Source organism: Arvicanthis niloticus, chromosome 7 (genome assembly GCF_011762505.2).
Source record: "Arvicanthis niloticus isolate mArvNil1 chromosome 7, mArvNil1.pat.X, whole genome shotgun sequence".
Taxonomy (NCBI): domain Eukaryota; kingdom Metazoa; phylum Chordata; class Mammalia; order Rodentia; family Muridae; genus Arvicanthis; species Arvicanthis niloticus.
Genome location: NC_047664.1, coordinates 90,058,942 through 90,073,455, shown reverse-complemented (window position 1 = coordinate 90,073,455; position 14,514 = coordinate 90,058,942). Strand labels below are relative to the sequence as shown.

General features: G+C 40.0%; 1 protein-coding gene across 6 annotated transcripts in view; it reads right to left on the bottom strand.

The window, feature by feature from the left end:
• The window catches only part of Mthfd2l (methylenetetrahydrofolate dehydrogenase (NADP+ dependent) 2 like), an 89,438-nt gene that overhangs the window by 37,497 nt on the left and 37,427 nt on the right, over positions 1-14,514 (bottom strand). For 3 of the 6 annotated variants that reach the window (XM_076938768.1, XM_076938771.1, XM_076938772.1), the window contains exon 6: positions 9,737-9,829. In XM_076938768.1, the coding sequence (XP_076794883.1) occupies positions 9,737-9,829 (93 nt within the window). Of the gene's footprint in view, positions 1-9,024; positions 9,174-9,736; positions 9,830-13,360; positions 13,379-14,514 lie in introns of all 6 variants that reach the window. The other 3 variants (XM_076938770.1, XM_076938769.1, XR_013111919.1) reach the window with 2 other exon arrangements.

The window sequence follows — 14,514 nt, the reverse complement described above, 5'->3', positions numbered from 1 at the left end:
GCATCCGATATAATTGTAATATGCATGTGCTACCAGCAAAACTGATATACACTGAGTAAGTGATTAAGCCCAAGAAACACAGTAGACTTATACTGTTGAGGTCTGTAGTTCCTTCTCGAGCACGGACCTAGATGTGCCCTGGTGACTGCAAAAAGCCACAGACAATGAACCCAAGGCTAGAGGGAATGACCTTAGAGGCAAGCAAGGCCATAGGGCAAAGAAGGATGGGAGGAAAAACTTCAAGGGGTCAAAGATATTCAGATTCTCCATGCAATGCTGTATCTGGTACCTAGCTAAACAATATATAAACAGAAATGGGAAAAATAAATATTGTCCATTCTTGAAGTGAACCCAGCATCTTGTGTCTTTGTCTACCATTACCCTTCTTTTCAGGTTCCAGAGACACCCACAAGCTGTGCTGGCCACCACAAGGGGCACCCAGTGTGAGGCTGAAATATACTGTCTACTCAAAGATACAGAGGAGCTTCAGTTTGGACAAAGGGCTTCACAGACTTGTGGAATACTTGAGGAATTCCTAAAATGTTCAGAAACATAAGAACATATAAATATTTACTCAATCATATGCTGAGGTTGAGAGGGGGTTAAAAATTAATAAGGATAATTTAAATAGATAGTTAGCCATCATTATTGAGCATAACCCATGGCTTTTTGGAGAGGGAATGTTCAATCCTAACAATTGATGAAAAATAGAAAGGACTGAAAAATGAAGCATGTGCAAAGTAAACCAACTCCTGTACAACACTTCAGTATTTGGAATGCTGCTGTTGCTGATGCTGATGCTGATACTGTTGCTGTTGCTGATGCCGATCCTGATGCTGTTGCTGATGCCGACCCTGATGCTTTGGAGCCCCTGAAGGACAAATCCAGGAGCCAGCAGACTGCTGGGGAAGTTAAAACTCCTTGTCCTCCTGCAGTATCCTAAATGAAGCCTTTATTGCAGGTTAAAGTAGCAAGATGAAGAAGTCTGATTTTTGAGGTTCACAGAATGGCCAAAAGAGGTCATTCTAAGGAAAGATTTAAACAAACTCCACAGGCTTGCCTGGAAATTCCAAACGATTTCCCTTACAACAAGCTTGTAAACTTTTTTCTCTGGATACACCATGCATGCACAATTCCTGAGGCCTCCTTGTCCAGGGCTCTGTCTTCAGCAGACAATTCAATAGCCCTGCCACCTGCTGCTACAGCATCAAGCAGAACTCTGTCAGCTCTTCCACTGAAGCCACCTGCCTGGTCCATGCATGTCTAAGAAGTCTGCTTTCACCTTAAAAAATTCTGACTTTGCAATATCTTTGACTACAAAGGAGGGACATGTTACTTGCTGATGATGCAAACTTGAGAACTTTTTAAAAACTCAGTTACCAGGTTCTTGTAAATTGAAGAAGGAGGAGGAGGAGGAGTAAGAAGAAGAGGAGGAGAAGGAAGATGATAAAGAAGAGGAGAAGGAGAAGAGAAGGAGAAGGAGGAGGAGAAAGAGAAGAAGAAAAAACAAAACTTTGAAACTGAGGCTTAATTACCTGCCAACACTAAATTAGTTAATAAACCCATGGAGCTTCCCAACAGAACATTCATATCATATACATTGCATATATATCCGACATATATATTCTCTCTCTCTCTCTCTCTCTCTCTCTCTCTCTCTCTCTCTCTCTCACACACACACACACACACACACACACACACGGTACAGGACTTTTGCCATTTTTGCCTTTGTCACACATGAGAACATCTTACATTAAATTTCAAAGCTTCTGTATAGAGAAGAAAACAATAGAGTGACTCTTTGCTAGTTACTCATCTGACAGGGGATTAATGCTTAATATATATATATATATATATATACCTCAATAAATCAAACTCCTAAAAGGAAAATGAGCCCATCAATAAATTGGAAAATGAACTGACTGAATAAAAGATCTCAAAGAATTAATGAGCGATAAATACACAAAATACATTTAACATCTTTATTCATCACTAAAATGCAGATCAGAAGTTATACTATAATTTGTTTTATACATATGTAAATATATTCACAAGTATTTAAAAAATATTATATATATATAATATATATAATGAAAATATTTTTGTTACAATTAATCCTGATAGAAATGGAATACGGGGGGAAGAAGCTCTAGATAGTGCTAATTTGAATATGAAGAGGCACAGTGGGTTTCAGGGAGATGGGGTGACTTGTCCTGGTTGTCCAATTAATAAGCAGTAGATTTAGAATTAAGTGTTTCCCTCTTCCCACAGCCTGTGTACATCCCTCTATACTAATAAAAGTAACTGACAAATTTGAGATAAAGGAGGGAAGGAATGCTTAGTGGAGAAGCAGAGTCTAGTTAAAAAGGAGAAACTGGAGAAACAGGGTATGGAAAGAATGATGTTTTAGTGTGGCATCAGTACAGTGGTGGTATTGTTCAAAACTGCTGTGGGCTATATGTGAACTCACTATACTCCCAGGGTGCAGAAGCTGGAGATGGTGAGATCATAGTCATGTCCTGTCACTTGGGATTTCAGTGTTCAGGTATTTTCAAAATCACTAACCCTATGCCAAAGAGTGAGAAATACACCAGACAGAAGAGTCTGAGATCCTTGGATGAGGATGGACGGGGATGTATGTACTTAAGAACTGATGCGAGGAGAAGTGCAGACAGGAAGTGGGTTGATCACCTTGTGTTAGTCAGGTGTATGACTTTTACACATCACTGCACTGATCTGCAGTTTGCCCTACTTTATATTATGTTGTTTGTCATGAAAAGTCTTGCTATAGAGGTGCTGAGGTCAGGCTGGGGAGGTTCATCACCCTGTGGGACAGAGGAGGTAGCCTAGAAGACACAATGTCATCTTCAGCACTGCAAGCCACACGTGGACACACCAGTTACTCAGGACTCCTCTGGGAATCCAAGTCAACCTGAGTTTACTCAGATAGGTGGAGAGACTTTGGGAAGTTCCAAAAAATAAATTGCTGTCCTATCTGAATAATAATTCTAAGGAAATTACAAACTTACTCTATCCTTCAGTTTCCTTGTAGACCCACATAGAAGAGGGTCCAAGGACCTCTACTGCCATCTTCTAGTCTGTGTCCTGTTCTAAGTAGCTGTCTCCTCTCCAGTAGCCCCATACAGAATGAATGCTGTTTGGGTCTCAACTACGTCTTTCCATCCAGATGTATATTTTAGACATCTATAATAGTTTATTTTGTCTTAAACCTCAAAATTCCTTAATCTTAACATTTATATTCAATCCAGCCTATTCACCACTTAACACTACGAGCAATTCTTCATAAATAACATATTTCATTCACATGACTTTATTAACTATAATACAATGACACCCTAGAAATACTGGCAGTTTTTCAAAATAATGTTGCAGTATATAAATCATCCAATAACTAGAACAAAGATCTCATATTTTAAAAATTATAATCTTAAGGTATATCAGCTAACTTTCAATCAATTTGAAGACATCCTTGTTTCTGATATAATCTTAAGATCAGTGCATCACAGTTTAACTTGGCCATTGCTGTGTATCATATGCTGTGTGTGGTGCTGTGTATCAGATGCTGTGTGTGATTCTGTGTATCAGATGCTGTGTGTGGTGCTGTACACAGATGCTGTGTGTGGTACTGTGCATCAGAAGCTGTGTGTGATGCTGTGTATCAGAAGCTGTGTGTGGTGCTGTGTATCAGAAGCTGTGTGTGGTGCTGTGTATCAGAAGCTGTGTGTGGTGCTGTACACAGATGCTGTGTGTGGTGCTGTGTATCAGAAGCTGTGTGTGGTGCTGTGTATCAGAAGCTGTGTGTGGTGCTGTGTATCAGAAGCTGTGTGTGGTGCTGTACACAGATGCTGTGTGTGGTGCTGTGCATCAGAAGCTGTGTGTGGTGCTGTACACAGATGCTGTGTGTGGTGCTGTGTATCAGAAGCTGTGTGTGGTGCTGTGTATCAGAAGCTGTGTGTGGTGCTGTGTATCAGAAGCTGTGTGTGGTGCTGTGTATCAGAAGCTGTGTGTGGTGCTGTACACAGATGCTGTGTGTGGTGCTGTACACAGATGCTGTGTGTGGTGCTGTGCATCAGAAGCTGTGTGTGGTGCTGTACACAGATGCTGTGTGTGGTGCTGTACACAGATGCTGTGTGTGGTGCTGTACACAGATGCTGTGTGTGGTGCTGTGCATCAGAAGCTGTGTATGGTGCTGTACACAGATTCTGTGTGTGGTGCTGTACATCAGATGCTGTGTGTGGTAATGTACACAGATGCTGTGTGTGGTGCTGAGTATCAGATGCTGTGTGTGCCGTGGCAGGGGATACACATTTATGTACCTGAGTAGCAAACACAGGCTAACCTTGGTGTAATTCCTCAGGGACTGGTTACCATTTCCTTTTTGATACAAGATCTTTTATTATCCTACAACTCACCAAACAATCTAGGCTGGGTGGAGAGTGAGCACCCAGAGACCCACCTACCTTCTTTTCCAGCAGTGAATTACAAGCACATTCTATCATGCCTGGACTTTTCCAGCATGGGTTCTGTATAGCAAACCCAAATCTTGGTGTTTATAAGGCAAATACTTTACTGACTGAACTCTCCTCACAGTTCTGTACCAAATACTATTCTAAGTATATATCTATCAAGCCTTGAAGAAGAGAAAGAGAAAAGAAGAAAAAGCAATAATCAGGCCTACTCCTGCCATAGAATGAGGATGACAGACAACTACAAACAGGTATTCAGTGCCCTAGAAACTGGTTGTCTCTGTGAGCTTGGAATGGTATCTTCCCATAGACTTGAAACCTGGCTTAATAGGGCCTGATTTTCTGATCTGAGATTCTGACTAATTCCAAATATCAGTTCTGGGGGCATACACTCAAGAGTTAAGTAACATGTAGTGAGACCTCTCCAGTGAATACTGCAGGAAACTGGAGGGATGATGTCGGTATTAATGTCAGCTAATATTACTCATGCCTCGGGACTGTCACACGGCGATGTCTTCTTTCACTCTTCTTCTGCAAGACTGTTTCCAGAATTCATCACTGAATTCTTCACTATCATCTATAGAAGGTTATCAGTCTTCCGGACATAGCACACTCACCCTCTACACACACTCTTTCTGACTTCTAGATGCAACTGCTTCCATATATGCTGACATTCTAGTTGTGAGGCCGACCCAGCCCTCCCTGCTCTAGCTACCTCTGCCATTAGGTCACTCTCTGCCTATTTAATTCCCACTCCTAATTGTATTCATTGGTTTCCCACACCGGATGCACTCTGTAGCCCTTCTAGTAATACTTTATTGCTATTGTGTAGTTATATAGACCTCTTTTTAGTATAAATTCCCGGTTTCTGTCATTACTGTCATTGCTAATATCTCCATGTTTTATCCTTAAATTCTTCTCGTGACTATTAATGAATGACATGGAAATGTAACAACCATCTTTGTCTCTCATAAAGTCTCTATGTTCTTCCCCAAAAATTTCCCATAACTATTTATTTATTCGGGATGATCTCAAGGCTGCATATGAGGCCGTCCTCCAGCACTCAGAAAGAGTGACGTGCTTTTTGAAAAGAACAACGAATATGAATTGCTCTCAGTCTCTTCCCTCAAAATGTCTTTTTGCCACGGTAGCCTGTGGCCAAACTATCATTACATAAAATAGGACTGGAGCCCTCTGGTGGTGAAAGGATCTCCCAGGGAGCTGGGTTGTAGTGGGACTGTGAAAGGATGGCTTGTTTTCTGGTAAAGCACTGGCTTAGAGATAGCCGGAGACCCCACAGGTGTCCATGCCTGCGAGGTACAGCATATATTTCACTGCACTCTCAGACTCCAGGTTTCTAGCATGTGGTCTAAGACCTCCCTTTGATCTGCGCTGTTCAGTCACATAGGGCAACACCCCTACCAGCCCCTCCATAGGTAGAGGGCGTGACTACAGGTCTCAGGGCCTCAAGAGATTTCCATATTAATGAGATACCTAAAGGCCAGAGGGCGTAGCCAATTACATATTCCTTTCCCAGACCCTTCTTCCTCCCTGTTTAAGTCAGGTCTGCCCTGACCTAAGTGGGGTACCACCAGATCCATCTACATTCTACCATAAAAATAAACCCTTATGGAACCATGGACTTCCTCGTGTCTTTTGGGGCTCACCATGGGAAACCGTGGAGAAAGTCTCAACTACCGAGCAGTGTCTAATCTCCCCTGGAGGACTTCTCTGCATTTCAGCCACCTGGACCGCAGATAACTGACTCTCTTCCTGCGGTGTGTAGTCAGTGCTTCTCTCTCCCTCATTCCTCCGGGCTGCGGGCCAGCCTGCAGCCCCAGTCTCTCTTCATCCGCGGGCCCCCCAACGGCATCTGGGGGCCTGAGAACAAAGACCACCAGCCTCCAAGTCCAGTCAAGAGCCCCTGCCCCCTACAAAACTTCAGACTGAATTCTCTCCCTGCTTGGGGGCGCCCCGTGGCTTCTCATAGCGCAGCTCCTCCCTGGCGCCCCGTGGAAGGGGCTCAGTCAAAAATCCCACAGGCCATGCTTCTGCCACTCTGAGCCATGGTTCCAGCTGAGTGAGCCGTGGCAGACACAGGGACCACAACTCCACCCAACAGGAACTCACACCCGAGACCACACACCAGCTAATCATCCCCGCAGGTCGCAGGTCGTAGTGGAGGAACTAATCAAAAAGACCTTAGCATGAATCTTTTTACATGATGGCCCCTTCGTCTTAATTATAGATAAGCTCAATTCTTCCTCTTGTAGCCTTCTTTGTTTGCTGTTCCTGGCTTTTGTAACACCTCAGGCTGGAATCTGACCTCGGACTTTAAATAAAAGCCCACAGGAAAGGCTTGAGGATGGCGACAGTGCAGGTATAATGAGTGACTTATATGTTGACATAATGTGCATATGTGTTGATTCCTCCATAAGCGACTGTCAGTGGATCTCACGGGAGGATTTGCCGCTTGTCACGATGACAAGACAAAACATGAGCTTGAATACATGCTGAGAAAGTTTTCTCCACTAGGAAAAAACATCCAGGCAATATTATAGCTAATAAATGCAAACGTTGAGAAACATGGCTCACTATTTACAAGTTATTAACGTTAAACACGCTTTAAAATATAAACACTTGTGACGTTTAAAGCCTGGAGATTGCCAGTAACATGTAACGAAGCAGGAGAATGATAGAGGCTATCACTCAAGCGTTGGATATGGCAATGGATGCAACACTTGACTATAAATAAGAAATAAACACTATATATATAAAGTAAGGCTGAAAACTGAGAAAAAAAGCCTCGGATCCATTAAATGAAATCATAATAGCTTTTTCCTCTGTCTCTGCTCTTGACTCTATAGAGACAGTTCTTAACAGTCTGATGGGGGATTTAAAAGAGTGAGCTTGCCTCCTGTTCTCCATTCCTGGTTCACACCAAAGTCCACACCTTTTAGATCACAAATAAGGTGACCTTATTTGTGTAATTATTTCTTACACTATCTTTCATAATGTATTAATGTACAATAAAAACCAAACAGTATATACTTCAAAATCTCAATAGCTCCAGCTTGGACCTCACCATGTACAGCTTCCCCCTCTAAAAACTTTGTGGTTTGTTCTCTCTCTCTCTCTCTCTCTCTCTCTCTCTCTCTCTGTGTGTGTGTGTGTGTGTGTGTGTGTGTGTGTGTGTGTGTGTGTGTGTGTGTGTCTGTCTCTGTCTCTGTCTCTCCCCTTGGAATGTTGTTCTCTCAGATGTTCCCTTGGATTTTCTTCCACTTTACCTAGGGCACAGAATCCACCTCAGACCATCATAGGAGGAAAAGCTATAAAGGATCGTTATGCTGTGTTTTCCACAGCTGTGTTTGGGGGCCACTGAGAGCCTAGGTTGCTAGAGATGGGAGAATGCATGTGCGTGCCCATGCCTGGGGCAGGGGGCAGGTGGAGTACACAGCCTTACTACAGCACAGGGAGAATACTGCCTGTGAGAAGAGCCTCACCAGCAAACCACAGACACTACAGAAAGTGGCAGGTGGGAGGCAGAAGAGAGAAGAAACAACCAGCCCAGAGCTTTCTCGCTGTTCCCTTCAGATTTCCTGCTGTGCCAAACCTTGCCAGAAGCCAGTGACTAAAATATACAGGCCAGGCTGTCCACAGGTCATAAAGACCAAAGCAAGACAAGGTAGAATCCAGCAGGCAGATGAATGACCAGGAATGAGACTCAACTCACTCGATGGCCATTTCTTGAAAACTATTATCAGTGATCGATATGTAAAATGGTGTCTCATCCATGTTATTTTCCTTCACTAAACCTCAGTGTGGCACTTATCTTTACCTGGCGTGATTTTTGATTGTTTGAGATTTTTTTATGCTGTTTCCCACAAATGTTATAACCTCTTCAATGATTGTGCTTCATCATTTTATTAAGTATTCATACCCTTATAATTTGTAACATCTTCTGCTGTGCAGCAAGAGTTCAATGATTATTGACTGAATAAATCCAGTCTTCCCTTTGCTATCTGAAAGTATTCATGTTTGATTAAATCAGAGACATGCTGTAGACTCTCAATATTTCTAAGTAAATTAGTCATGCATATGAACTCTGTAATCTAGCCTTTTTCTGGGATTTAAAATATCAATCTGGTCACTTTATTTACTCTATAAATTAAAACAGGTCAGTTCAAACATGCTATAATGAACATATGCATATTATTTTTCATATATTTTTCTCTTTATTAAACTACAAAAGAACCTAATCGCAAAACTAAAGGAAATAACAATGTTTAGTGAGCACAAGTCAGTACACTGTGCTCCATCATAAGCATTCTTTAGAAAAATGGGTTACACAGAAGGAATGTAACACATTCTACAGACAATATATTTAAAATAAAACTGCTTACTTGTGCTTACACCATGATAATTGATCTGTTAAAACATTTTAACAAAGTTTCAAAAAAAGAACATGAAATACTTATGCCATTCAAAATACTACAAGAGTTATTTCTTAAAATTAGCAAAGATTTCTCTAGAATACCTGTTTTTTGTTTGTTTTGTTGTTTTGCTTTGCTTTAATTTCTCCTCCTAAGAACTTCAGTCACAGGGAGCTTATCAGCTCAAGGCCTGGTGGCTTTAAGTGGCTCCGTTTATAGCCAAGTTGGGGGTGGCTCTTCCTTTTTCTTATTCCTAAGAAAATACAACTTTTAACTCTTCTTTCTATATCTTCTTTCATACAAAGCAGAGACCCTCAGTTTGTTGCACCAAACTGCAGACACCATCCTTTGTGTAAATACCCTGACTCTCGTGCCAGATGCAGCCACTGGGACATGCTCTAGTTGACTCTAAGAGCTGTGCCTCATGCTTGGGTGTGGTCAGAATTGCAGGGTGGTTATCTGTCTCTCCCTCACTTAGACATTCTGCTTTCACCAACACAATTTTAAAGATCAAATTCAGTTTTGTTTCGTTCCCCTACATGACAAGATATTACCAATCAGCACTGATCTGCTTGTATACATGTTGCTCAGTCATGCTTGTCAAAGTGACTGGGAAAGGGTACACAGTGGTTTGACAGGTGCCGACACCGGTACAAAGGGCCAACATGATGACTGTGCTGAGACAAACTTCAGTTCACAGATGTTAGTCATACATTTACCTATGTATGTCTCTCATATGTTCTTTAAATGCATCAAACATTAGTGCAGGAATGACTACTGTGTCACTCCACCAGATAACTGTCACTGTGGACTTACCTGCAGCCACTATGATGATATCTGCTAGCTGAGTATGGGCCTTCAGCTGTTCTCTGGGGGTGTATCTGTGCGCTATGGTCACTGTTGCGTCGCCTGCAATGCAGAAAAGCTTCTATGAGTGGCTGCCGCGCTTTCCAGAATTGTACAAAGTTTTAAACCTCCCATAGGTTTTGTTATAACCTATGAATTTGACATGATTAAATCCCATTAAAAATTAAAAAGAAAGTCTGGATGAACCAGAATTTAAGTCTACCTCTTAACTGGATACATGGAAAACTAAGTAAGTCTAAATGAGGGTAAGAGTTGCCCATCCTCTGGCGATTTTTTCTTCAAAATATTTTATTGACTGGTTATTCATCAACTGGTATTAGGGTTATGCACCGGTGTATTAATGACAGGGAAATAAGTACAGAAAGCAGCAAGATAAACGTTCTTAAATTGGACAATGTATTGCAGAATCACAGGTGAGGGATCAACTCTGCCCAGAGAAAATGTCACGAAAGGGTCCCCAGGGAGGCAAAGTATCTTTTAATGTTTTGGGGCAGGAATATAACAATTTGGGGAAAAGAAGAAAAGGACATTTTAAGTGAAACCATACAGCAGCATAAAGCATTAGCTTGGGGCTGTGTTTAGGAAGAGTGGGGAGGATTAGCGCAGGAAATATAGCATAAGTGTGAAAACATGAGTGGCTTACAGGTTAATAAAGGAGAGTATCTATGTCATCCCAAGATGTAACCATGGGCTGAGCAAAATAAAAATGAGGCAGATACAGTGATGAGAAACAGCCCAGGGTGGGACTCCCTGCAAGAGACACTTCTCATCTCTTCTCCTGGAGGATATCAAATCCTTGCCAGTATGTAAAAGTCACCAAAGCAGCAGATAACAGATACCACACAGACACAGATCCAAGAAGGGTCTTGAAACTGCTTAGACAGCAGTTTCATCAGACCTCTGAAAATGTCCATCCATGCACTTCCTAAAGGTGACGGGCTCAGCTCCAAAATGCACCTCCATCTCCTGTGCTCCAGCCATGAGAAGCAGAGGTGGAGGCTGGAGCATGCTATGGATGACAGTGTGCTTAGTGCACAGGATGACACAGAGGAGTTGTCCCAACAGGAAGTACTGGGAAAACAGTAAGAGGACTGGAAAGCCAGCCTGTGCCTCCACCCTAACCCCCAGCAGAAGTGTCCTGGCCTACAAAACAGCAGGTCTACAAGAATCCATCAATTTAATGATGAATAATAAGCAAGAAGGATTTGATGAAGCATCATTAAACAGCCCGACAAAGGACAAGTCTGGGGTGAGTTGGGAGGTGATGAAACTGTTAGGATTCCAGTGGTGATTAACCTAGTCATGATGACTATATGCATATATCCAAATCAATGGAACTAGGCACCAAAACCAGTAAACTTTACCTTATGAGAAATTTTAAAGCCAATTAAAGGACATATTTCAAAAGTAGCAGAAATATAAAATTAGGTAAAAATGAAAGTGATATATGTTTTACCAGTGTATCAACAAACAACAAAAATTTGTTGTGGAATACTGAACAATTGTGCACAAACATTGTAACTATTTTGTTGTTAGAGCTTAAAGTAATAAAAGCCAAACTAGCAAGTTGAATCCATCCAAACTGACATAGAGTGGTCAATTTCCAGAAAGACATGCGTAAAGAAACAGGAATAAGAACTTTCCAACCAACTAGTCAAATTAAGACTGGGAGTTGCAAACAATTTTTGAAAATTCAAGACTGTGGAGAATATTGTCCATAATGAAAGGAACTTGCTAACATGTGTGCTTTGATTAATCAAAACCTATTTGAGGAAACACCCAATAGATTGCTGGAGAGATGTGACATGTTTTAATACAGAAATAAGACTTTTGAAAGATGTGAGTTGGACTACCATGCCTTGATTACCTTCATGGGACTGGAAGTGTTTACTTAACCCATGAGAGCCCTCGTGATTAATGCTGCCCTGGGAGTGGATTTCTTATGAAAGATGATTTCAGCAGCAGCATCTTGTAATACTCACACTTCAGAGCTGTAAAGAAATGATCTCTGCTCTTAACAGATTACCCGCCTGTGGTAGTCTGCTATAGCAGAAGAAAACTTACTCAGCCACTGACAAATGTAAATGCTATTTACATTGCTCAGATTATGTAGAAAGACTGCAATACACAAAGGTCGACTGGGAAGGGAAAGTAAAGTCTGCTGGTTGTTCATATATAATATGTTCATATATAATGGGAAACAATAAGTCCCCTTAAAAGATAATTAGCCAACAACACAGGCATATATTTCAAAATATAAATATTCTGAAAGGTGACTTTTATCGATGAATATCAGGTAAGAAACAAAAACTGAGACAGTGGGAATATATTATCAATTCTTTTATAGCATTCACAGATACTACACAAAAATAAAGAATTAAATCTATATATTATAATTATTGAGATAAATAAGGATCTTAAATATTAAAACATGTAGACAGAATATGTTTAAAATAAAACAAAAACAGAACAGGAAGTACATTGTTAATTCTGACCATATATATTTAGCTAAAAATAAATTAAAAATTGTCAGTAACCTATAAAAGATAATAGAGAAACTCCATATTAAATAGGGCAAATGTATATGCATTAGAAAGCAAAGGAGCAGGCTGGGTATAGTGGCAGAAGCCTTTAATCTCAATATTTGAGAGGCAGAGGCAGGAGAATCTTTGAGTTCAATGCCAGCCTCTCACATAGTGAGTTCCAGAACAGCCAGGGCTATATAGAGAGACTCTGTCTCAATAAAGGGAGAGAGGATAAAGGTAGCTATGATGTTTTATGGCTGTAATTTCAGCACTCAGGAGACAGAGGCAGGGAATTTCCAAATTGAGGCCATCCTAGGCTACATAAAGAGTTTGAGGCCATTCTAGGCCATACAACTAGTTTAAGACTTGCCTGGGATACACACAAAAACCTTCTCCAAAACATCGTTTTAAAAAAGAAGAAAAACAGAAGGAAAAAGAAGGGAGTAGAAGAGGACAGAAGAGTTTACTCAGTGAATATAAACATATAAGTTATAAATGAAATTGATATAATGAATTAAATGGATTCTAATGAACATAAATATATAATTAACAAATAAAGCAGAAGTTACAAATGATAGAAATACATTGTAGTTGCTGAATTTAATATACTCCTTTCAGCTGATAACTGATCAAGTATAGAAGACACAATGAACATCATATGATTATAACTTATTAAACTCTGAAAATAAATAATATACTTTATGAACTTATCTTAGTTTGGATTTCCATTGCTGTGAAAGGACACTATGACCAAGGCAACTCTTATGAACATTTAACTGGGGCTGGCTTACAGTTTCAGAGGTTCAGTCCATTATCATCATGGTGGGAATCATGGCAGCATCCAGGCAGACATGGTGCTGAGAATGAGCTGAGAGTTCTACATCTTGATCCATAGAAGGAGACTCCCTTCTGTACTGGGCAGAGCCTGAGCATAGGAGACCTCAAAGTCTACCCCCACAGTGACACACTTCCTCTAACAAAGCCACACCTCCTCCAACAAGGCCACACCTCCTCCAACAAGGCCACACCTCCTCCAACAAGGCCATACCTCCAATAGTGCCATTTCCTGTGAACCAAGCATTCAAACACATGAGTCTATCGGCACCAAACCTACTCAGACTATCACGGTACCCAAATAACCTTTTTAAATGGTATTTTTGGGGTAACATATTTTCATTAAATCAAAGCAAATAATTATATAATTTAAAAATAATTATCCTTAATCACAACTAGTTATTATTATTGACATAAAATATCCTTCTACTGGAAAATTTTTTAAAACTAAATTCAAAGCATTAATGGATCAAAAATAAAATACTAAACAGTACTATAGAATTTCTAGAAATCTTTATAATAAAGCAGGTCATATTAAATTCAACAAAATAAATATAACACACCAAAGTTACTATATCAATAAAACAAAAACCAGAAAACTTAATCAACAATCTATGTAACTTGTTAAAAGTTACATAAAGAAAACAGTACAATATTATTAATAATATTAATATTAGTTAACTAAAAATATTAATGAATATAAAGTTTAAATGTATTTAATAAATACAGTAATTATCATACTATTGAAACACTGAGAGAATTCATTGAGTTATCACCAAAAATGAATATGCAAAAATAAATACATTATATATAACAATATGTTAGAAGACACATGGAAGAAAATCTCATTGTAATAGCAGATCAAAAAGTTCCAATGACCAAGAATGTGTAAAATCTACATGATATAAAATTCCCTAGAACAATACCAAAAGACATAAATTATAGAGAGGAACTAGACAGACAATCATGTTCCCTGGCTGGAAATCCTACAATAATGACCATTCTCCTATGTCTGCTGAGAAAAAAAAAAAGAGTACAACTCTTATCAATATTTTCCTTTTGGAGAGAAGCATCTATTTGATTCTAAAATTATTATGGAAAACATGAGAGAAGTACTGAAAACATTTTAAACTTCTGAGCCCAAACATTTCTCTCAAATTTACCATTACTATAACAAACATTTGAGAGAAAATATTTGGGCTCATAAGTTTAGAAGTTTCAGCCCATGGTCAAATGGCCTCCTTGTCCTGGGAATGTGGTAGAAGGTACACTCTCACAGGACCATTCATTTACCAGAAGTGGATGAATACAGGGAGCCCAAGTTCCACAGTTCTCCTTGAGAACATGCAGCCAGTGACCTCAAGACTT